The 26,319-nt window shown below is 39.5% G+C and overlaps 1 protein-coding gene across 1 annotated transcript; it reads right to left on the reverse strand.

Moving 5' to 3' along the window:
- Positions 1-1,213: 1,213 nt before the first annotated feature.
- On the reverse strand, positions 1,214-25,241 carry LOC128860527 (ecdysone-induced protein 78C-like). The gene is made up of 3 exons (XM_054098112.1): positions 24,119-25,241; positions 1,497-1,621; positions 1,214-1,369 (listed from the first exon to the last, which is right to left on the reverse strand). Exons 1-3 carry the CDS (start codon positions 25,239-25,241, stop codon positions 1,220-1,222), a joined length of 1,398 nt encoding a protein of 465 aa, XP_053954087.1. The 3' UTR covers positions 1,214-1,219.
- Positions 25,242-26,319: the final 1,078 nt, after the last annotated feature.

A 26,319-nucleotide genomic window follows, 5' to 3' on the forward strand; every position in this document is an offset into this window, starting at 1 on the left:
GAAACCAACATCAACACCAGTAATAATATCAGCCAATGATAACAAAACCTAACAGAGAATCGATCTTGCCAACAAGTGCGACTTTGGACTAAGTAGGCAATTGAGTACTAGAGTCGTCTCTCAACGAACAAATATCACACTTTATAAGTAAGGCGCATAACCTATGTCTGAGGAGGCGTCCCTTGAAGTGTATGAGGGTAAGATTATGCGGAAGATTTTTGGACCTTTGAATGTTGGCGAGTATCGCAGGCGATGAATCAATGAACTGTATAAGCTTTGCGACGACTTGGACCTAGCGTAGTGAATGAAGATCTAGCGGCTTCGCTGGCTAGGACACTTCATCCCATGGATACAGAAGTGTCGGCGCTAAACGTATTCAGGCGGTACCTGTTGTTGTTACCAGGGGCGATAAAAACCTCTTTTTTGAATTGGACAGATCAGGTGGAGAAGGGCTTGGTTTCACTTTGTGTATAAAAAAAAAAGTTGATTTTTGTCGCACGGTGTAATTAGAATGTATCGCAAGCATTCACCAAACCAGCATGGCTGCAATTCAAAAACTTCAACATATATGCGTTTGACGCATTGTGCCACAAAGGATTATTAAATATGCCACCAATATCGACTAATGAAGTTATCATTTGAAAAACTTAGTCAGAAAGCATTGCGAATTTGAATTTGTTTCACGGAAGGTATAATAATAATAATAATAATAATAAACAGTCATATACAGTGTTAGTATCGCTACGTTTGTAACGATTGGCAGTAAATTAGAAGCAGTGACATTTTATTGATATTTTTATTTTCGTATTGTTGCACGATTTTTCAATTCGCTTTTTCACCTTCTGGCAATTGTTTGACTCCAGTTGCTTTTCAGTTGCACCTCCATCCAACCGATTAACCAACCAACCTTCTACAAAAAAAATGTTCAGACAGATGAATAAAGAGGCAGTGGGTCATATTGGCGACTAGGCAGGCCGACGAGGGGAGACGAGACGCGGATATTTGAGTAGTTAAGAAACAAATGAAAAATATGATCGCTCGAGGCGGCGCCTGCGCGCGCCAAGTCACAATGAAGGAAAATATCACAATATACTCGTAAGTGGTAAAGCGAGCCCGCGCTTAATATTATACGCAATGGACAAAAATATACGTATAAGCACTTACTCAAAATGGCAAATATAAATTGAAAATATGGCATTATAAAATTGAATTTCGGTTTTCACTTACAGTCTCGACTCATGCCCGCCGACAGGCATTTCTTGAAGCGACAATACTGGCAACGATTTCGATTCAAACGTATCACCAGACATTTACCATCACGCAGGCAACGATACTCGATTTGTTTTTGTATGCTGCGGCGAAAGAAACCCTGCAAACAAATATAAAATAATATTTAAATTGACGTAAAAATAATAATCATAAATATGTATTCATGTATTTGTTGCTGATTTGACAAATTGTTAAATCGCTTATGTGGGTGTGTGTGTGTGTCTCACCTTACAACCTTCGCAAGAGGTTACACCATAATGGTAGCCGGACGCCTTGTCGCCACAAACTTTGCACGGTACAAATGATTTCGTAACACTGTTGGAATTCGAGTCCGCTATGGCAAATTGCTGATCTGTAATGGAGCAAATGCAGTAGAATTTTATTTTAAATTTGCTCCTGTTTTGCTCCTAATGAATACATAAAAATGTTAAATACGAAAATATTTAGAGGCTCCAAGCTAAAACATTGCTTAGCATTTTCTTATCTGCGTTATGATAACTGTAAATATATTCATAAATATGACTGAAAAGTAGAATAACAAAATCCATGATTGAATAATAAAAGGTTGTGTAAAGTTTGGCAACTGATTTCGGATGTTACTTAATCCATTGCTGCTATTTGGAAGTAAGGGAAAAAGAAGCGGGCACAAGTTTGTCTCCTTTCTGAAAAGGTAGTACGTAGATAGGTAGGATGGCAGTCGCAAAAACCCACTTAGACATGTCGTAGATCCATTATGATATCACTGGAACTATCCTTACACTTACAAGGAAGCTTAAGGGTCAAGCTCCATCTGGTACCATTAAGGACCAATAGGTCAAGATAACCTAACCTATCCTTATACTATGGGTTCCTTTTTAAGTCATTCCTTTTTATAAACGGAAAAGCTTCGTTAGTTTTAGATGCGCAATATCCGTTACATCTGTTAAGGGGGGCCTCTACTGTAAAACTTAAAAAAAATCGATTTTTTACTTTTTGTTGAAACATACTCAGAAACAACTCCAGAATGTTCCATGAAAATCTTAAAAAGAAATCTTGAATAGTTTTCAAGTTATAAAAGTTTTAGCAAAGCAGGTATAAACTGAGCGCTCGAGCGGTTTACGGTCATATGCTGTAAGTATGAAAAATTGTTTAAGCGTGTTTTTCTCGAAACCACGTTTTCAAAATTGCCCACATCACAGCTCCGTGAAAAATTCACATATCAAGCTCAAACTTTGATAGTATATTTTTAACAATATTTACTAGTTTTTAAAGCTATGGTGGGAAAAAATTTATTATTTATAACCCCTTTTTTAATAACAAAATGACAACAAAAAAATGTCGATTTTTTAAAAAACTTCAAAAATTTTACAAAAAAATTTTTTTTTTGCAAGTAATAGGCTTAACAACTAAAAATAATGATATATAATAAAAAAAATTTGGTTTTTTTCCTTTCAGATTTTTTTTAAATGCGCGACAGTGTGGGCAGATTTCAAAAGGCGTTTCGGGGGAGCGGCTGTACAGCTGCCATTTTGAAATGAAAATAAATTTAAAATATTTTTTTGTACACTCAAGACCTGTGTTTATGTAACCCTAAACTTTTTTTTACTAATTAAATTAATACAAGTATGAAAACAAAATCCATGAAAATTTGATTTTTACAGTAGAATCCCCCCTTAAGAATGCAGCACCAAGAGTGCAGAGCCTCCTTCTGTCTAAGCCTTCTCACTCAGATAGGAGGTGTTTGATTGTTTCCTCTTCTCCTGTATTAAGACAGCTCTACAAAAATCGTAGTATGTAAGTCAACTGTGATAGAGTGTGTTGTGAGGGTTGCCCATTTGGCTGCTTGTGCCCCGATAGACAAGAAATCAGCTATCACTGCTGTGAGTTTGCAGGCATGCCGTCGTTTCATATTTGTCAATGTTGACGTTCGTTTGTGGTTGTAGGTGGGCCATAACGTTTTGCAAATTTTGCATGTTGGCTCTTCATCTACAATCCGCGATAACTTCGTATTTTTAGGAAATTGTTTTCTTGATTGCACCCGGCGCTGTGAATACCGATTCGGCAAGAACTCCCTCTTGCCAGTTCATCTGCTTTTTGGATACCTTCAATGTGCAGGGCATCGGCATCGGGTCCCAGATTAAGGTAGTAAGGCTATTTCTACTTTGTTCCATTAGTTTAGAGGTTGTTGCCGAATCCATTGCCGGGAATTCAGCTTGGCTAGCCGAAGGAATAACGATATTGCCCTTAAAAGAGAAATCTGCGATTAGTAACCTACAAGCTTCCCATACCTATGAATGAAACTTTCAGCTATTAGTCCATAGATGTCGCTAGGAGTATTTTTATCTTGTGTTTTTTTTCAAATGTCTTGTTTTTTTCGTCTGTCATCTGTCAACACTATTCAGTTCATTGTTTGTTACGCTTCATACAACAATGCATTTTTGTCACTCTTAAAAATGTCGAATTTCGTGCCTTCAATTGAAGAAAAACGCTTCTCCCGGTTCAAAAGGAAGTCTTTTTTGCATCGAATCGTTACGGGTGATGAAAAATGGGTGTATTTCTCCAATCCCAAGCGTAAACGATCGTATGGTCCGCCCGGCCATAAGCCAAAAACAACGGCCACACCAAATCGCCTCGGACTCAAGGCAATGCTGTGCGTTTTCTGGGATCAGTGTGGTATGATTTGGTACGAACTATTAAAACCAGGTGAAACAGTTGACGGTGCACGCTACCAACGACAATTGTCCGATTTGAACAGCGCATATACCGAAAACGCCCAGAATATGCGGATCGGCGTCACAAAGTAATTTTTCTTGATGACAATGCACCGCCAAATCGAACAAGAGCGACCCGGGAATTGGTGGAGACGTACAATTGGGAACCACTGGTGCATGCGGCTTACTCACCAGACTTGGCGCCTTCCGATTAGCCTTTGTTTGCATCAATTGGCCACTCACTTTCCGAGTAGCGCTTAAATTCTCACGAAGAAGCCAAAAAATGGCTCGATGATTGGTTTGCGGCCAAAGACGGCCAATTTTTTTGGCGCGGCATCCACAAATTGCCTGAGAGATGGAAAAATGTGTCGCTAGCGATGGCTACTATTTTGAAGATTAAATTTGCCTGCCCCAGCAGCAAAATCCATTTTAAAGCCATCTAAATAGACTGTAGTGTCGAAGTTTTTTAGTGAGAATCCCTTACTCCATTCCTCCTGCGATGGAATAAGAGTGGCAAAATTTATGTTGAAAGTAACCATCGGGACGATATAGTCAGTCCTCTCCGTTTAACCTAAATGCACTCATGGTTGCCATCTTCTTGATATGTAGATCTATCGGAATAACGTTAGTCAGTGCATTAAGAGCCTCCCTAGGGCATAATCTGATTGCATTGACCACTATTGCACAGGCTGATCTCTGTATTCTGCCAAATAGTTTGGTATTGTAATCTCTCTAGAACTTTCCACCAGACTACCGATCCGTATGATCAAAATTGGTCGTATAACCGCTTCATACAACCGTTAAGCATACTTAGATTAAAGAAACCATCTTCTTCCAGGCATATAAAGCAATTTCTGCTCTCCTTGCCCGTTCTTCGAAGTTTGATATCGAGCTAAGTTTGCAGTCCAGAATTACCCCCAAGTCCGTTATCCCGTTCCTCTTTCGAGAGAAATACCGTGATTAAGGATTTATTTTAGGTAATTTGCTTGGTCCTACAGAAATCTGTTGTACCAAGAATACAGGAGAATTTCTTTAAAACTGACGATTGTGCTTTACGGTTCGTTCTGAGTAGATCGATTTCTCTTAATCTGAGAACTGACTTGGCAGCTATTTATGATACTTGCCAAATTGCTTTATGGATAATAGGTTGTGCATGATGTTTAGTGGCTCTGTAGGTGTAATCCTGATAGCCCCGTAAATGCAAAGACTGGCTATCCTTTGTCCATGTACTCGTACCATGGTCTTTTTGATATATTATATATATATCATATATATCGCTGTAAAACCAATATGCTGGGGATCAAAATATGAAACTTTGCCGAAGGAACCATACCTCTAAAACGAATTCTGTTGTCCCCCAATTTGGGTCGAACTTTTTAGTTTCTTTTCTCATGTAAAGGCCAAAAATGGTGATATTTTAAAATGATTCTATGGGGAACCCCCCAGGGGAGTTCCAGGGGATGTGCCACTGGCATGGGTGGATCGGCCGTCCAAAGTTAGTGGGGGTCTGGCACGAGTCTCACTTATCCAATAGTAGCCCGATGGGCATCACTAATTTTTGACATGGAGGTACCACCTCAGAAGTACCTGCTAGCTAGTTCGTCCTTGCATTTCCTTTATGCCTTGCACCTATATAAATCTGATATCGAAGTAATCACATGCGACTGACAGGAATATACGCCGCTAGTGAATACAGGCCGTGCTTACTGCCTGGTTAGCCGAACAAATGTTTTAATTCTTAAAAAATATGTCACTATCTTGAACTTTTTCGTTAATTCAAACTTAAAGATATGTCGCTAGTCAGTAAATGATCGAGTGTTTCTTTGCTAACATCTTATCGCCGCATAGGAAACACTGCAGCAATCCGGAAGCATAAATTTAAGTTATTGGAGATTTCTTCTCAGATTCCATTATGCTTCACCAACAGGGAAGAACTTTTTCTTTAATCCAAAACCATTACTTGACGATATCTCGAAAACTAAGTGGTAGAAAAAAGTAGGTTTTCGGACTCAGCAACCGCTTTTAGATGGAAATTTCTTAGTTTGCTTCGTGCGTGAAAGAAATAATTAATTAGTGGTAAGCCCGTATTTTTATTATAATCAGTATAGTTAAGGTTATTAGTTTGATTTGCAAGGTTTTGCAAGAATAGTAAATAGTTGAATATTGGCTATGTCAGCATGAAAATCTCAAAATGGTCACTTCGTATCTTCAGTGAAGAAATCTGCTAACTATCGATGTTTGTACTGCCGAAAGATAATTGACGGAGATTTTCTTACCAAGAAGGTGAAAACGTATTGATTAAATTGGTATGCGATTGATGATTGTGATGCGCATGCATAAGCAAACGAGTAGCAACAAAAGCGCATACCATCGGTACTCTCTACCTTCTACTCTTCGCCTTAAATGCAACGCGCAATATTTTCTGAGTGCTTAGAAAAATTTCCAGCCATCCACAATTCCATTTCCATTCCATTCGTGCCTTCCTACTACATTAACACAAAATGTCGCTCATACGCACTGCTGTTCGAAATGGGCAGAAGCAGTGAGATGAACTAATGGTATACTAATGACTTTCTGGTTGCCCGTTACCTAGTGATGAGATAATGAATGAACGTGATTTATTTTTTTCCCCCTTCTTTTCATTTTTTCTTTCTCTTCCTCATAAATTTCTTGCGCTTCCTTCTTCCGCTCAGGTCACTTCAACGACTTGATAGATGTGTCGCTTGTAATTGATATTGATGAGCAGTTACTCATTCACACGGTAGTTTGTTCAATTATTTATTTTATTTTTTGTATTGCGTGTGGTTGTTGTTTTGCATGAACACGTTCCGTGCAACGATAGTTTTCAGCACGACAAGCGATTAATGATAGCTGCTACTGTGTATATAAGTAGTATGAGTGCATACGTACATACATAGTAATGTGGCGCCATCGACAGAAAGGTTGCTTATGTAGGAGAGAATGCATTTGTATATGAAAAAAACGGAAATATGCATAACTATTGGCCCTTCTCTGTATTTTTGAAACCACATCACGGCGAAGGATGTACGCGCCAATTATATAGATGTATGTATATAATTGGTGAAAATGGCAAACAACTTATATGTGTATGAGGAGTAAAGTTTTCTTTTCTTTACAATGTGGCGCAAAATTAATCATCCAATTTTGTTTTTGAATAACTTTCTTCCTTAATAAAAAAAAAATGATTTTGATTGATGGATATTTTTATTTCTCGATACACTCAAAAACCAGTGAAAATTTAATCTCACAGGATTGCGGAGCCTTGAGTGCCGCTTGACTGTCGGCAATTTGCTCATGCCGAAAACGTTTTCCCAAGTATATTACATCTCTGCAAATAGGCAGATGGCATACATTTCCGCTTGGAAGATGTTTGGAAAACTACCCATCGGTACAACACGCTTGATTCTATGCCTTCGAGCCATCTGTGTAAAAGTGCACGATACACTCCTGGGGTTCCTTTGAAATGCACGTCTACTTCAATTTAACTTGTCATCTCGTTCAATTCTCAACTTCTTTTCGAATTTGATGATTTAGAGATGTCATCTCTGTATAGCTGGGTAAGTGTGAGCTGAAGACTTAGCAATTCCATGTTTTTAGATTACATCACCTTTCCTCCCTGGTAACATTCAACTGGGTACGTACCACACTTGTTTATGTCTACGTCTAGACATAAAGTTTTATATTTCTATCTTGTCCCTTTTAAGTCGTTTTTTTTTTCATACAACGTCTCTCCAATTTCGTGATGAACTGCAGATAATACGATTTCTTTCGGTCCTTAATATAGATTTTTATTTAATGACTAACTCGACCCAAGTATCTTTTCGCTGAATCCATTTGTATTTCGAAGCAGGGTATAATCTCAGAGGGTGATTAGGGGCACAATTTCTTGTAGACCGACATGCATTGTTGACTTTCTTCGGCTTCGATTCTTCACCATAAATTCCTTGATCTCTGGTGTGTTTTAAAGAGTCGAACGATTATGAAACTGAGCTTTTTAGATTTTAGGTGGTAATGCCATTTGTTCCATACGAACCTATTGATCCACTTTCTCAATAATTTGTGCTTGCAAACAATACTCGTACTAATATTTAATAACCGACTCAGCAATGAACATCAATTGATTTCTTGTTGCTGATTTACACATTTCTAGACAGTTTTCCAAGGTTCCATTCCAAATTGTATAACAAAAACACTATAGAAATCAGCCAAGATCAATATCTACATACATACATACTTAGTCCTGCCATATGTTCTGTTACAAGCTAAGTCCGTTATATATACAAAGTTATAATACCTTTTTTAATGATGTTAGTTTTATTTAATCATGCAAATTTTAAAACAAAAATTTTAAATTTTCATTCGAAATGGTCACCATTTCTTTTTACACGAGCCCTAAAACGACCAGACCAATCAGCTATTGCAGCACGCACGGTTTCTATAGATATGAACGTCGCTGCTGAAACCAAAGAACGCTTGAGACTCTCCAAAATTCTGTGAGGTCTTCGACAGCCCTTCTTCAATTCTGACCACAAACTATAGTCCAATAGATTCGGATTTGAACTTCCAGACGGCCAATCTTCCGCCGCTATGAATCCAGGAATATTATTTTTTAGCCACTGCTGAGTGGTTTTTGCCTTATGGGCTGGAGCGGAATCTTGATGGAATATCCAACGCTCTCCATTGTAGTGAGTACTGCTCAACTGCTTCACCACGCCCTCTACGACATTCTCCTGGCACACTTTTGCACTGCTCTAAGCCCTTTTTCGCTGAAATGAAGAGATGTAACGCCTCTACAAGACACTCCCAACCGAAACATTACGGAGGCTGGATGGTGGCCACGCTGAATCCTTGGACCAACATTTTTTTGTGTCTTACGAAGTTTTAGAATAGATTTTATAGTTTTGCTTATAAAAAACTACTTCAAGAGTGAATATTTTCTCATCTATGAAAAGAACATTTTTATGGCCGTTGACCGCATGCCACCGAAGAAACTGCTTGCATCTGGCAAAACTAATTTTCTTCAAGCGCACAAAAGTTTGCACGAGTTAATTCCACCTATTTTGCGATATACATTTTTAAACTCACTGAATAAAGGGCAGATAAAGCTCGTAAGTGAAAATTTTATATTTAAGTTTATGCTAAAAGTACTAAAAGTTATCGATAAAAATATCGAATTACGAATGTATATTAAGAATAGTTATAAGAAATTCTTTGCACAAAGAGCAAAATTTACAAATTTTGTGCTTTCAATATTTCAACCACTTAAACATGTTAGACAATTTTAGAAACTACAGACATAAAGGCAATTGGAATTTTTATTCACGTATATACACACAACCATGTAAACAATACACATGTAAACATGTATACGTACGCTGGAGGATCCATTGTTTCCTAAAAATTATTTCCTCTTTTGCCAACAGCCTGGCAAACGCCTCCTAAAATCGATCTAACGTTGGCGAATTTCAATGGGGTAAATGAATACTCGTACGGCACACGTATCTTTTACTTCCACTCGTTAAATTAAGGGGGCATACTCGAATGCATGTGGCATGCTCCAAATGTGATGCACAATCGTGTATTGAACTCGAAAAGTGGAAAATCGCAAATCACAAAATTTTGCAGCTTCGCAAAAAACAGAAAAAATAATACTAAAACAAAAACAAGCACGGGAGTAAATTAGTTCGTGAAAGGAAAAAGGCAGTTTAGAAAAACATTTACTAGCAAAATAAAAGAAATCAATTGCAATCACTTTTTGCTGAAAAACATAGGCAAAGTCCAAGCTTGCAGGCAAATCAAAAACCTAAAATTTAAAAAACAAAACTTCGTTTACAGTTTGCTATCTTTTCAACCGCCATATGCCCTGCACAGTGGGAAATTTGCAACTTTTAAAGCAAGTAGAAAAATATGTTAAAAAGAATTTTGAAATTCCTATCGACAGCGAAGAGTTTTTATTATAAGTGCAATGAAATTTTATTAGGTGAGCAGAAAAGATACTCCTGAACTAAAGCGTTCCAGAATAGAGAAAAAGAAGAGAAAATTCCATGCGTTCTTCAGTGCTACTACGACAATAGTCAGAGCAGGAGGCTAAGAATTTTATGCTGTCTATGGACCTAATAGGGTATCGAATGCTACAGCAAGCCGGCCAGCCTCAACGGTTCCGTACTGGTAGGCTAAACGTCGAAAATTCTGAACTAATATTGGAAATCGTTGATTCAGACCTACATGCAGGCTTGTATTTCAGGGCCTGAGAAATTGCTGATTAGATAGAAAACTTTTCGGTGCCTTCTGCATAGAGATTATTGCAATTATGTTTTTTATATGTAATTTTATTTTCGAATTTTTAACTACTTCACCGAATTTTGACTGCCAGGCAAGAAACCATGACAAAGAACCAGATACGCTGAGAACTAAAAAAACACGTAACTCACTTACTCAATAACTCAAAGAACTCCATAAAAAATAACACAACTCTCAGCTCCAAAACTATCTCAGCAAACCTTGCCACTGACTACTCTCTATGGAAAGCAATCAAACATTTAAAAAGGCCAACTCTAGCGCAATCAATTCATTAAAATGGAAACTAACAAATGGGCTAAAACAAATCTCGAGAAGGCAAACACATTTGCGCGTCGCTTAACGCGAGTGCCCTGCCCCCTCGAAATGGAACGCTCTCCAAGCACTGCTCAAAACGTAAAAGATACCCTAGAACACACGCATCAGATGGACCTACATACCGATAAAAAAATTCTCAAAAAATGAATTTGAAGAGGTGATAAAGAGCTTTAAAAAAAAGAACGGCCCTTGTTATGACCTCATAACAGGAGAAGTACTGAAACAACTTCCAGAAGAAGGGCTCACTTGCCTTTAGTAAATACTTATATATAATTGTATTACATTATCTGGTTTTGTTCCCCCTCAATGGAAAGTAACTCAAGTAAAAATAATCCTCAAACCAGGAAAAAGCGCTAACAAGTCAAATCATATCGATCCATCAGCCTATTGCCTATTGCCACTAAAGTAATGGAATTTCTTTTTCTCAAAAGAATGATACCTATCATTGAAGACCGAAATATAATATAATCCCAAAGCACCAATTCGATTTCAGGAAAAAACATCAATTCGATTCAGGAAACACAGTGCCATCGAACAAGTCCATAGACTCATAAACAGCATACACGAGGCATTTGAACAAACAAAATATTGCACAGCGGCTTTTCTCGATATATTTTAAGCCTAAAATAAAATGCACTCTTCCAATAAATTATTGTATATTTACTAAGTCCTACCAGGAAAATCGATATTTCTTTGACAAACAAGCCGAGGAACAGTCCGAACTAGTATGTGAAAGTTCAGCTGGTGTGCCCCAAGGCAGTACTATGGGTCGCACCCTATACTTACGAAACACATACGATCTAGCAGCTTCTGAAAAACAAAAGTCGGAAAGTCTGCGGATGACACTGCCCTACTCACAATCGACTCCCACCCTCACGCCACCTCCCAAAATCTACAGAAAGGACTTGATGAAATAACTCACTAGTTGAAAGAGTTGCGCATTAAGACAAATGAGACAAAATCTTCCCAAGTCACTATTACACTAAATCGAAAAACTTGCCCACCCGTTAAGCTGAATAATAGAATTATCCTCCAAACTAACGTCACAAAATATCTCAGCATGCCTCTTGATAGCAAATATGGGTTCATACTTTCCCCAAAGGGAAGGCTCTAGGAATAAAACTTAGAAGCCTAAACTGGTTAATACATCGAAATTCTCATGTTTCTCTCGAAAGTAAGCTTTCACTTTACTCAGCTATATTGAAACCGATATGGATATATGGCATTCAACTTTGGGACACTACAGCTAACTCTAACATCGAAATACTTCAAAGATTCCCGTCAAAAACACTCAGAATGATCTCAAACGTCCCTTATTATACCACAAATGCACAAATTCATCGTCACATCAAATTACCCTCAATAACTGAAGAAATACGAAAATATGCCACATCACTCAATCCCACTCAACCCCTCTTTCCACAGAAATATTTGCAAAGTCCCATAACCTTCACCAGATTCGAGAGGAAATCTTCAAAAGCCCTTATATGATAATAAATAGGCTAAATCATTATGTTTCTTAAAATTAATATAGTAAATGGTTTTATATTCCATAATTTTTTTTTTTAATAAATGAAATAGGTTTAAGTAAAAATAATGCTAGTAAAAGTAAGAAAAATCTTAGTAATGTGTCGAGGTTTTTGAAACTTTGACGTAGCTAGCGCCGTTTTGAAAATTTTTCAGAACCCATTAAAATTTGAAAATAGCTCTTTAATACTCTTATTTTCCCAAGTTTTAAGACAGTTCACATACCACTTGATTTTTGTTTCTTTTTTTCTTGACAGAGTCTTGACCCTTATACTAAGCCGACAGATTTAAATGGTATTTCATTTAAGCTCAATAACTTTCCATAAATCTTCTTTATTAATCCATCGTAAGTAATCAGAGAGCTAAAAAAGGAAGAAAGACGTATTTTCCGAAAAAAGAAACGAGAGGCCGAAATACGTGAGTGCGAGGAGCTTGGGATGCTGGCCAATAGGAACAACACCCGAAAATTCTACCAGAAAGTTTGGTACCTTCGGTACCAGAAGGTTTTAAGACCGGGACGTTTTTTTGTAAGAACAAAGCCGGCGGTCTGGTGACTGACGTACAGAGCAATCTTAAATTATGGAGGGAGCACTTCACGAACCTGGTAAACAGTTACAACTGCGCATGTCACATAGAATGTGAAGATCCCGACACCCCAATCGTTGATGACGGAATTGTCGTTCCGCTACCCGATCATGACGAGGTGAGAATAGCAATAACGGACTGCGCAATATTTTATAAGAGCGTGCAATTGTTAGCGTATGCCGATAATATTGACATCATCGGCCTTAACAACCGCACTGTTAGTTCTGCCTTCTCCAGACTGGGTAAAGAGGCAAAGCGAATGGGTCTGGTGGTGAACGAGGACAAAACGAAGTACCTCCTGTCTTCAAACAAACAGTCGGTGCACTCGCGTATCGGCACCGACGTCACTGTTGACAGTTATAATTTTGACGTTGTAAAAGACTTCGGGTATTTAGGAATCAGCATTAACACCGATAACAATGTCAGCCTTGAAATCCAACGTAGAATCTCTCTTGCCAACAAGTGCTACTTTGGACCATAAGTAAAGTCTGTTCTCGCCGAACAAAACTAACACTCTACAAGGCTCCTCATCATGCCTGTCCTAACGTATGGCGCAGAGGCTTGGACGATGACAACATCCGATGAAGCGACGCTTGGAGTGTTTGAGAGAAAGATTCTGCGCAAGATTTTTGGACCTTTCCCAGTAGGTAGCGGCGAATATCGCACTCGATGGAACGATGAGCTGTATGAGTTTTACGACGATATAGACATAGCGCAGCGATTAAAGATCCAGCGGCTACGTTGTTTGGGTCATGCCGACCGAATGGATACAAACGCTTCGGCTCTGAAAGTATTCGATGCGGTACCAGCTGATGGTAGCAGAGGAAGAGGGCGGCCTCCTCTGCGTTGGAAAGATCAGGTGGAGAAGGACTTGGCTTCACTTGGTGTGTCCAACTGGCGCCGGTTACTACGAGAAAGAAACGACTGGCGCGCTTTGTTAAACTCGGCCAAAATCGCGTAAGTGGTTATCTCGCCAATCAAGAAGAAGAAGATAAGAAGTAAGTAAATTACATTTACTCTCGGTGACTATGCTTCATCTTCCAATTATGTTTCTGCATAACTTTTTTACTAAATACAATAAAAAAAATATTTTGAGTCATGCGCTCTACTGCTTTTCTATTTGTATACCGCAGCTGTCTAGGTCACAAGTGTCAAATATGATGGGTGATTAATTTAGTGCCACCTCGTATGCACATTTTATTTATATTAATTTGAAGAAGATATTTTAAAGCCCCTCTCTCTTTTTTCTTGTTCTTGGCGGACTAAAAGTCCAGCGATTGTCGAGGTAAGCTTAAAATGGGACATTATTTTTTTCATCCATTTTTTATTTCGACTTGACCGATTCTTTCTTTGCCTCATTTGTCTTATTACTGATGTAGTTAAGATAAAATAAATTAGAAAATCGGAGAAACCGAAATTGGCGTTATGCACTCATAGCAGAATCCACTTATTATCTTTAATGAAATATTTGGCAATCATAAAACTTCTTTGGATTACTTTTAATAAAAGGTGTTGGGAGGGGACCTTGTGGAGGAGGCCTTCCTCTACCTCTGCTACCACCCCCTAGTACCGCATCGAATACTTTCAGAGTCTCAGCGTTTGCATCCATTGACCACGACATGGGCCAGCCAAAGCAGCCGCGGTGAATAGTTGCAATCAGTTAAATTTTAGGTGCTACAAATTTCATCGTATACTAACATATTTATGAGCAAAACTGTTATGAAATCCTACCACTGTGCTCTGTACCGAAAGCACTCGTGTAGCGCCCACGGCGACTTCCGTCTAATACTCAAAGTCAAAATGGCAGTGGTGAGCGCGAGCAACTGTCGAAAAATTTGAATTTCAAATGAAAGATACACTTTGGTTGCGTCCAGCGAGTAAAACAACAACACGAGCAACAACAAAGAACACAAATGCATTGACAACAGAAACAACAATAGCAGCATTGGATAGCAAAAAGCGAAACTTAATGTGCAGCAAAATAACTGCAACTCGTGTGGCAAAAGGCAAATGAACTATGGTGAATGTCGAGTGTGTTGAAACCAAAAGGAAACAACAAAAACTGACACACCTACATCTTTATATAAGTACGGGCATGCACTTACTTGCAGCAAACTGCACCCAAACGGCAGGCGGGAAAACGTGCAATAACCGTACGTCGAAGTGCTGCCATGCTTTGTGGCAAATATCTGCAATCATGTTGCAAGCAATTGTTGCATTTGCATTTCCTTTTCATTGTTGCTTATCTCAACGAATGCATCACCGTCCACCAACTCAGCTCCAATTTGGCTCCGTTCATGCCACATGCGACGCCACGCACATATTGTGTACATATGTATGTGTGGATGTGCATACATTTTTGTATATAAGTACATACCTTGGTACGTGTTGCAGCACTTCAACGCCAATACATCTTTTTACGGTACACGAACAGACACATTCATGCACACCAACAACTACTTTAGCATGGCTTTGTGGCGGCGGTTGGGCGTAGACCTTTTTTTGAGGCTGCCACATCGCTCTGCCTAATCTGCATAATGGAAACTTTAGAAAGAGTTGCCGTTGTTGTCAAGAGACATGAAGCAACAACAGCAATGTACGAGCAACGTGCAGTAACGTTAGAGGCTCCAATCGCCATCAATACAGCCACAAGGAAGTGAAGTAAGACCTCGAATACCCGACAACTAGCAACGGACCATATAACTGTGTGGCATAAATAAGGCAGGTCTACAAAATTCACTCTTTGTTTTATACCCGCGCACAAATTTTGTTACCTTAACGGTTTTATGTAACAGCTTGAAGGAATCGAGATAAATATAGACCTATATACTGGATATTACAAAATGCTCAGAATGATGAGAGGCGTCCATCTGGCGATGTCTGCCCGCCCGTATGTCCGTGCCAATAACGAGAAACAATAAATATTTTCAGTGAAACTTAGTAGGCGTATTACTATTCGTCCACTGGGCGAAATAGAATCGTGCTCATTTTCGAATAAGCAACAAAACCTTTTATCACTGCTATAGATTACGCAAAATTACTCTCTTTATGTGCAAATGATGAACTCCAAAAAAAGAAAATACGAATCCCACTTTTGGCTTAATAAAACTTGAGTTTGCACTTCGACCTCATGGACTTTTGTGACCTCCACTCATTCCAGTAATTCACCCAGACCCAGTTCCCTGACTAAAGTTAAGATAGAGCTGAGTGGGACTCAGCGCATGTGCCTTTCTTCTGCCAGCAAATGGCCGAGATATCTCAACCTTCACCGCGCACTGGCGGAGAGAGAAACTGCATTCAAAGAAGAGCTGCGTTGGAGTCTCCTGGGATTAGTCGAAAAAATGAAAAGAAGCAGTGGACTATAAGCCGATCTTGTACAAATGACTGCGTAATGTACAATGGCCTGCGCGAATGCCCGTGAATGCCTCATTCTGAGTTTATCCTTGGGGAGGGTTATGAGCTTTCTAAACCGCTTTTGGTGGTGCCACCTAGTAAAGATCTCGCCTGGCCAGCTAATCTCCCTTAGTCTTAGCTATTCACTTCTTAGCATCTCCTGAATGGTGTGTTGTCCCATAGTAAGAAAGCGCTCGGGTCCTCTTAATAATGAGGCCGTAGCCTCTTTTGCCAATGCGCTCGCTACTTCCGTTCCCAGTTATACCCCTGTCCGCTGGCACCCAAATTAGCCGAATGCGATTGTGCGGCCCTAATAGATTCAGTTTCTCGATGCACTCAAGGAATAGTGAGGACTTAATTTCACAGGATGATAGAGTCTTGAGTGCATGACTGTCGCTCAGAATGAAATGCCTTGGTACACGTATTGATCCCTATGCCATTGAGATCGCAGGACATAAATATCATTGAGATCTGATAAAATCAAGTCCACAATTTTGTGTATTAAGACTAGACATAAGTGCTTTTACTGCCACTTTTCTCAAAACTATGGCGTAATGTTCCCTTTTGGATACCAGAATCGGGTTTAGCGCACAAAAATACATCGGAAATCAGTATCATATCAAACAAAAAAGGAAAACATCTCTAGCGCTAAGTTTTGGTTTTTTACCACTTCTCTTGGTACATCAGCACTTTTCTTTCAAATGGAAGTAATGCAGAAACCTAGTTTTGCTTCTTTTTAGTTTTGCAGCGAACTCGCGCATTGTGAGGCCTCTCTCTCCTTGCTTAAATTTGCCCCTCCTCAAATTCAGGCAAAACTATTACGCGCGGCATATTTTTGGTTTTCAAACCAAAACAACCACGGAAATATGCGAAGGAGATAAAGTGATCAAAACATTTATACAGAGTGATCAATTTAGAAGTGTTGGATTTTAAATATAAATTCAAATTGATTTGACAATCTTCATTATTTTTGTGTAGAACCATTCATGACATTTATTTGTTAAAGATAATCCCTTTCAAATGTTGGCCCGTTTTTGCGCCGTGATTCGGCCATCCAACACCAATTTTGAAAGACTCGCGACTCGCTGGAGGACTTTGGTGGGTAACTCGTGAATTACTTTAGTAATGTTGGCTTTCAATAACTCAATCGAAGCTGATTTATCCACAAAGTATTTAGACTTTTCATACCCCACAACCATACAAATAAACTTGCAAAGGTGTGATATCACACGATCTTGGTGGCCAATCCACTGATCCGAGACGAGAAATAAATGTCTCAACAAAGTAATGACACAGACAAACCATTGCTTCGCGGGATTTATTGAAACCAAATGTTGTGGAAATCACAGGCTTCAATTTCTGGCATCAAAAGGTCATTTATCATTTATTCCCGTCTTTGAAGAAATACAGTGGCCGACATAACTATGAATACCCCTTGAAGAAATACTTTGTTATGGAAATAAGTCCGTAAGCTGCTCCTCGAATTTAAGATTGTGCACATTATTTTTCTAAGTGTGAGCTAGCAAACCAACGCCGTTAAAAATGTGCCGTTATCTTTTCACATGGCAGAACAATTTTCACTAATTGCGTCTCAGTTGCTTTTCGGATTCGACAAAAGTGTGCATATCACTTAAATATCCGCGTGTGTTGTCCTTCGTTTTAAATATTTCCCAAATTCGTAGTGAAAAGGTAATGGAAACAATCTTTTGGTGTTTATTTTACCTTGTATTTTACAACAAATATACTTTTAGCATATTGTAATGCCTAAGTCGAAGGAAATAAGCATTGATTTAAGGAAACTAATGGTTCAGGACCATAAAAATGGAATGGGGTATGGCAAAATTGCTAAAAAATACAATAGATACAAGTGAACAATCCAGGGAGTTATAAAAAGTTTCAAAAAAAATGGCGGCTTTGCGAGCGCTCCAAGAACAGGACGGCCAAGGGTAACCAATTCTCGCGATGACACGCAGATAGTAAGGGAAATTAAGAAAGACCCGAAAACTTCGGCAAAGTTTATTAAAGAAAGTCTTCAAATTAATGTAAGCGAGCGAACAATTCAGCGCATAATTCGTGAAGAGGGGTTTTCTAGTCATTACTAGATCAGAAAACCTTTCATCAGCAATAAAAACATGAAAGCGCGACCAGCATTTGCCAAAAAGTACTTCAACATGCCATTGAGTTTCTGGAAGAGGGTTATATGGGGCGATGAGAGTAAGTTTTAGTTTAAAAATATAAGAAGAAGAGAAAAAGTGTGGCGAAAAAGTAATGAGAGACTCCAATCAAAGTGCGTGCAAAGCACAATTAAGTTTGGCAGGGGGAGTGTGCTTATCTGGGGTTGTTTTTCCTATAGCGGTATATCAGATCTGGTATATATTGAAGGAAAAATTACTGGGGAGTCCTACGTCAATATGCTAAGCACATTCTTAGAGCCCTCGGCACGAAGAATGGGTCTTGGACACAATTTCATTTATCAACAAGACAACGACCCCAAACATACCAGTCGCCTAGCAAAGGAATACTTTAGACAAAACTCAATAGAGCTTTTAGAATGGCCCGCTCAAAGCCCCGACTTAAATCCTATCCAGCACTTATGGCAATATTTAGACGAAAAAATCGATCGATTCAGTTGCCGTTCAAAGAAAGCAGAATTTTTTCAGAAACTGCAAGAGACCTGGAATAAAATACCTGAAGAGCTTCTTAAGAGATTAGTTCACAGTATGCCACGTCGCTTTTGGCTGCAATTAACGTTATTACTTTTACTATTACTAGTAGGGTACAAGGCTACGCAAATTTTGTCGCTACAAGTTTCTGGGCATTTATAAAAAAACATATGAAAATAATATTTTGTTTTTGGAATTGAAATATTTTGATTTGTGTTTTATAATGTTACTATATTATAAATAAATTAATAAGTTAATTGAAATTTGAATGATATAATAGAAAAAAAAAATATTTGTGTTTGAATTATCTCTTAGGTAGGGTATGCATAGTTATGTCGGCCACTGTATGTGCCGATGATTCCTCCAGCCCATAGGCCGCATCAAACGGTTATTTTCAGCTGTTCTTGAATGGCTTCTGGTTGCTCTTCAGGCCAAATACGGCAATTTTGCTTATTGACATTCTAAACATTTAAATTAAAAGCAAACGCTTTTGGTCTTATAATTCTATCGTTTTGCGCCAAACAAGAATTGCGCGTTACTACAACACCAGCAATAAATGCTGAATAATTTCCATTATGAGATATTGGTTTTAAACATACAATCAACAAAACGAGATTGTGACGTTTTCTTATTGTTACTTTAGTAGATATCATCGTAATCATTTCGGTCTTAAGACCACGGTTAAGGTTATGGCGCTTAGGTATGGCATCTCTAATTTAACCTGAAGTGATACCCGACGAAAAACACTGTGACAGTGCACAAAAGAACTCTAACGAGAAGAATATCCCACAATATATTGACTAATCATCCCATTGATCATAAAAAAAGAATAAAAGCATTAAAAAGTCAATTTTCTTATGAGAAACTGCTGTGTGAACTAGCGATAGTAATAAGTGAAATGAATACCCAAAAGCAAGTAGATATTAAACATGACGACAGCAGTAAAAGAAAGAAGGAAACCAAAATGTGTGTATGTACACATGCACATATAAGCATGTATATATGTATATATGTATTTGTTTATTTGAAAACAAATAGCATCAGCCACGAGGAGGTAGTATGCAGCATGTTGCATGCTAGTTTGGGCTGTCGTTCAACATGAGTTCATTAGTGGAGCTCAGTTTAGCTCGCTTAAAAGCAACTAAACGCCAATCGCAATGCGTCTGTTGCATGAGCAACAATTGCTGTAGCAACGCATCCCGCGCCCACAAAAATTGCCTAATATGTTGCCTGCTGCGTATGTATGCATTTGTGCTACGGTGCAGCAACCAAAAAAGGAAGCGGAAGCATTTGCGCGGCTGTCGCACTGTCAGCACAATTGATTGGCAATAAAACTAAAAAAAAAACCCACTTGATTTTTGTCAATTTCGTATAGCTATTGGGAAACATTTTAAATTCGTTATCGCACACAAAGTTCACAACTATCGTACGCTACACTTCACCAACCATTTCGCAGTGATTTTATTCATATTTTCATATTTCCACTTTCCCGCGAATTAAAACGCTGAAAAACAAAATTGCCATTTAAGCCGAGACAGGTGACCGAACTGTATTCGTATATATGAATGCAGATGTTTTTTATGCATGGTTGTATGTGTGTGTGTGAAGTTGTTGCATGGGTTGAACTGTGATTTCCCGGTTACGCAATTGTGAAAACAACACATGAGGGTGGGCCAGTAAATACTTGAGAATTAATGTGCAGAACATTATTTGGCAAAAGTAATAATTTCGGCGGCCGTAGCCGAATGGGTTGGTGCGTGATTACCATTCGGAATTCACCGAGAGGTCGTTAGTTCGAATCTCGGTGAAGGCAAAATTAATAAAAACATTTTTCTAATAGCGGTCGCCCCTCGGCAGGCAATGGCAAACCTCCGAGTGTATTTCTGCCATGAAAAAGCTCCTCATAAAAATATCTGCCGTTCGGAGTCGGCTTGAAACTGTAGGTCCCTCCATTTGTGGAACAACATCAAGACGCACACCACAAATAGGAGGAGGAGCTCGGCCAAACACCTAACAGAAGTGTACGCGCCAATTATTTATTTTTTATTAATAATTTGATAATTTAATATAAAAGGTGATCAAACTGGCAGAACTTTTTCCAATAGTCAAATGTCAAACTATTCATTGAAAAAGTGTTCAGTATTTTGTGAAAAGTGTTCATCGCGTCCTCAGGCCAACTTATGGCGTTCAGCGATCAGGCCCATTTTTGGCTTAATGGCTACATCAATAAGCAAAACTGCTGTGTCTGAGCTGAAAGGCAACCCGAAATCATTCAAGAACAGCCGTTACATCCATTGAAGATAACCGTATGGTGCGGCCTATGTGCTGGAGGAATCATCGGCCCATATTTCTTTAAAGACGAGGCTGGCGCCAATGTAACAGTGAATGGCGAAGGCTATCGACCAACGACTTTTTGAAGCCCGTGATCTCCACAACATTTGTTTGTAACAAGACGGCGCTACTTGCCAGACAGCCTGCGTAACTATGGATTTACTGCGTCCTCGTTTTGGTGAGCAATTTATCTCTTGTCTCCTACCAGTGGATTGGCCACCAAGTTCGTATGATATCATCAAGGTCGAAGGGGCCTTTTTTTTGGGAATATGAAAAGCCTAAATACTTTGTGCATAAACCAGTGCCAACTGAAGCGTTGGAAGCCAACATTACTCAAATTATTCACGTGATACCAACCGTAGTCTTCCAGCGAGGCGCGAGTCATTCAAAATTACGGACGATCGAAATACGCCACCGTTTGAAAGAGATTATCTTTAAAAACTAAATGCCTGCACAAAAATAATAAAGATTGCCCAATTACAGGGTCCGGCACTCGAATTTTAACCAATTGAAAAGGCCATAAATTTAGTTTTGAAAATTACTTTTATTCAATTCAAAGTAAAAAATGTGTGAAAATAATACAAAATTAAGAATCAATTTACTTATGCTCGATATGACCACCTTTTGCCTTGACTATGGCCTTGAGACGGTCCATCACCGAATCGCATCCTGCCCGAATGTGACTTGCAGGTATTTTCGCCCACTCGCCGACAATGGCTTTTTTCAGCGCTTCGAGACTGGTGAATCTTTTAGTTCGGAAATGGCCAAAAGAGAATAATCCATCATATTCGCGTCGGATGAATTTGAGAGCCAATCTGTGGACGTTATGAAGTTCAGAACGTTGTTTTTAGACATTCTTGGTTCACTCGAGCTTTGGGAGACGGTGGTGAGTACCGTTGAAACGTCCATGGTCTGCCACCGAAAGGTTTGTTTGCCCACGCCTTCTAAGCAACCTCTAGAATACTTTGCGATAATATTTCGCATTTAAATTGACGTCAGGGTCCATGGAAACGATTGGAGAGCGCCTATCTGCGTTTACCTTTGGCGGGTGCCGCCTCCTAGTGGCCAATCGACGACTTAAATTCTTGTATGAACGGTCGGACAAATAAACCCTACCGTTTTTGGAGTTTACGAATTGCTCGATTTGAAAAATTTTCTCGCCAGAAAACACAATGTTCGGAAACTTACCGCTTTCCGCCAATCGCAGCAACTCCTTCGCTCTCTCAAATGTGACTTCATGCTACATTGGTGTGAGGTTATGCGCCTTTAGGATCTTATAAGGCTTGACTTTGATTGATAAAATTGATCTAACTGCGAACTTCTTCAGCACAGGAATATTTTTCGACGCCCAAAACTGCTTTGTACGCTTAGCCCTGCCGATTGGAGTATTGTTCTGTTGATACGTCCAAGACTCATCGTGAAATTCTTCAGTAAAATTCGATAAAACATTGTGTAAGACCTCTACTTAATTTTTTGCGTTCGTCTTATAAGGAAGTGAACAAATTGGGGTGTTGCCACTGTAGTGAAGAGAGAGAGCGCCATATCATAAGAGAGCCACCATGAAAGTTTCCGGAGTAACGGGTTTCTCGAAACGCGAATATCTCTCAAGTACTTCTGACAACCATCAGCCCTATCAAGATTCAATTTATTTGCTGCTTTGTGTCGTGGTGTAAGATTCCTATTTTGATATTTTAAACTCGAATATTCGTTAACAATTTGCTGCATTCCTTTCTTCCGAACATTGCGAGAAAGTTCAGGTCTAACTTGGTAAGGAAAGTTCAGGTCTAACTTGCTCTCATTGACAGCCAACTGTCTCATCTCTCTGTTATCACATACCCGTCGTCAATCTGAGACTTCGGACCAGTTCTTTTAATTATTCCATATACCATATCTCTATTGCTATTTTGCGAACGGAGACCCCCGATTCATTCATTTACTTAGAAGCTTACCGATAAACGAAACTTTTTCATATTTTTATTAAGTTTCATGCACTCGAATTGTAACACACACAAATATACATGGAGACGGCGACCGCCAAGAGGGTACCTTCTATAAATAGAGCTCAAAGTTAAGCGAAAACTACATAAACCTCAACAGCCACAGTCAACACCTATACAATAAAACATAGAGGTAGCAGAAGTGATTGGAACTCGAAATGCGTTTGGTAGGTGAACAGGTAAAATTAGGCCCAAGGAGTGCGCTCGCTTGGCCGAAGAAAACAAATCCGTCCTTTATGATATCATAGTGAAGAAAGGTAGAGGAAGACCGTTGGGACGAAAGAGGAAGACGGAGGGAAGTGGGGGATGGGATGGTTAGGAGGATGGATTTAGTGTGTGTGGGTTATGAAAGATGACTGTGATGCGTTTGCGTCAACCGCTTCATGCTGCTGATGGAGTTCATCAGATTTTTAATGTCAAGGTCTACTATATCAGCAGGCGTAGCAAAGAAGCAGGAGCCAAGATGCCTAAATCTTAGTCCCGCGAGAGCAAGCCAGCTAAGGAGAAGGTGCTGAGATGGTTCCACCTCAACCTCCATACATCCTACTCCAAAAGAAATAGAGATAATTCAAAGTCTCACAGTATGCACACCTAGCGGATAGTGTACTGTGAAAATACCCACGAAGTTCGATAGCTGAGATTTTGTCAACCTCAGAAGCTCGCTCGAGTGCTCCCCATCCACACGTGGCTAGAACGATTTCGCGACCTTGCAAGTTTGTGTACTTAGACTCCATCTTTTTAGGAGCAGACAGCACGTAGTCAAGGAGATTTCGATTCTCTCCCTTCGCGAGGAAGCAGCCGCACATGTCCCTCATCTGCCTCACAGTTTCTCGCAATGTCACTGTGACCAGTAAGCAGGTAAAATCAATGCTTATAACTTTTTATGTTTAGCTTAATTAATTGTACTGTTTATGCGTTTGGATTTAACTAATTCATATATAAAAACTTATTGTATAAGCACTTAGATTTCTACATCTGTACTCGAGGAAAAAAAATTTAAATAACCCTTATTTTCGCTAGAACATACCCTGTGATAATTTTACATTAGCCAATGTAGTGTTGGTGACTGCGGCGCAGGCGTTCGTTGGGGCTGCTGTTGCTGATGTTGCTGCTGCTGAATGATGGCGGTCCCCAAGACAATGCTCAACACCCAACGTTGATACTGTGGGTCCGTTGCTACGTCCAATGTGTCCAGTTGTGGTGTTGCCGTTGTGGCTGCAGCTGCTACCGGCCGAAGAATTTGAAGAGCAGCCGGATGAGGATGACGAATGCGATTGACAGAATGAATGGAGACTGCTGTTGGAGTACAATGTACCTCCACCATTGCCAAGCGCAATGATATGTGCGGCTGTTGCTGCTGCACTACCGTTACTAATAGATGCTATGGGAGATGTAGAAGCTGCTGATGAGGCCGACGACGCGGGTGTTGACGAAGCGGATGAAGCAGACGAAGAGGAATTGACAGTGTTGCAGGAGATGCCACCGTCGCTTGATTGTGTTGCCTTGCCAGAGCCAATATAAGCACCGCAATTAGGTGTGTTTCCCAGTGATGTGGCGCCGCCGTTTAGTGATGACACTGACGGATGCTGATAAAAGGATGTACAATCATCTGCCAATAGTTTTAGTGAATCGCTAACTTCCGCATTTGTGCTGGGCTGAGAATTTATTGTGCTTACAACGATTGATTGTGCTGCTGACGTCGCTGCCGTCACCGACTCGTCATTCAAGACTTCAACTTTCGTGCAGTGTGATTGTAGCGGAGGTGTTGGTGGGGAACTAGTAGCATACGCATCGGATTCAAGCGAACCAGCGTCGCTGAAGGCACCTTGTGTCGATGAATCGTCGGGCGTATCGAAGAAGTGCAAATTGAAATCGGAATTAGCGTCGAAACTTACTTCAGCCAGTGGATCGTCTTTGTCATCGCAATCGCCGTGGCCGTTTATGCTGTAATAGGGCTGGTGATTATGATTATCGATATGGTGATGCTGGTGTTGGTGGATGTTTTGATGCACTTCACGGATGTCGGCGTCACCGGCTACGCCGGACGGATACGTATTATGTATTTGGCTACTGTTATTCGTGCTGTTGTTGCTTTCAACGAGACTCGAATGGATTTGTGACTGCTTTAAATCTATTTTGAATACATCCATGTTTCGCTCTTGTCATCCTCCATTGTCAACATTGTGGATATGCGAAAGCGACGCAGGAAATATTGATGATGACGATGATGATAATAATTATTACGTTTACGCAAATGTTCTTGGCCACCACAGCGCGTGAACCCTGGTAATATTACTTAACGCCCGCGTGCACAGAAACCCGAAGCCGTATACGATATGTAGTAGCTGTGCGTCCAAATTAAAACAAAAAACCGCGCAAAGTTCTTGGCACAAACAATGCAATTCAGCGAGCGTAAGTCACAATATTTTCAAAACTAATATTTGCATTAACTTTCCTTTTTTACATTTCAATTTTAATTTTATTTATTTTTTTAATATTAAGTTTTACTTTAAATTGCAACGCAATTCAAGATTCTGTTCTTTAAAGACCTGAGAGGCTGCAGATACAACAAATATTGGCCGAGTACTTGTGGATTCGCGACAAAACGTATGCAGATACTTACTTTTTGCATCGATTTAATCACAAGTAGCTCAAATCTGCTCGCAAGTTTGTCCCACACAGAGAATTCTAGAATTTATAACCAGATCTGGCGGGACGAAAAATTCGCACAATGCCAACAAGAAAAAAAGTGTACTTATTTATGAGCATATGAACAAGTTGAGGGCACCGATCCCGGGATCACGGGATAAAATAAAAAAATAATAATTGCCGCGTACAATTCGCTTAGGTGTTTGCCCGAGCTATTCCTTCTATTTGGGGCGTGGGATCACGCGATATGAGGATATTATTGGGTAGTCGGAAAAGTCTTTTCGTATTTTGTCAATAGATGTCGTTGGAGTCATCTATCTCCAGTGCTACCAATCACATTGTGTCATATCGTATGGTGTGAGAAAGGTGACATTTTAAGCTTCATTTAATCAAAAAAAATTAAACTCGGAGAAGTTGAAAAAAAGTTATAGCTGTTCAAAAATGAGTGAAAATAATGAAGAAATTCGCTATATTTTGAAATTTTTGTATAAAAAAGGGAAGAATGCCACGCAAGCCATCAATGAAATTGGTGAAGTTTACGGAGACGATGCTGTATCAGTTCGTGTAGCACAACAATGG

The sequence above is a fragment of the Anastrepha ludens genome, chromosome 4, assembly GCF_028408465.1.
Source record: "Anastrepha ludens isolate Willacy chromosome 4, idAnaLude1.1, whole genome shotgun sequence".
Lineage (NCBI taxonomy): Eukaryota > Metazoa > Arthropoda > Insecta > Diptera > Tephritidae > Anastrepha > Anastrepha ludens.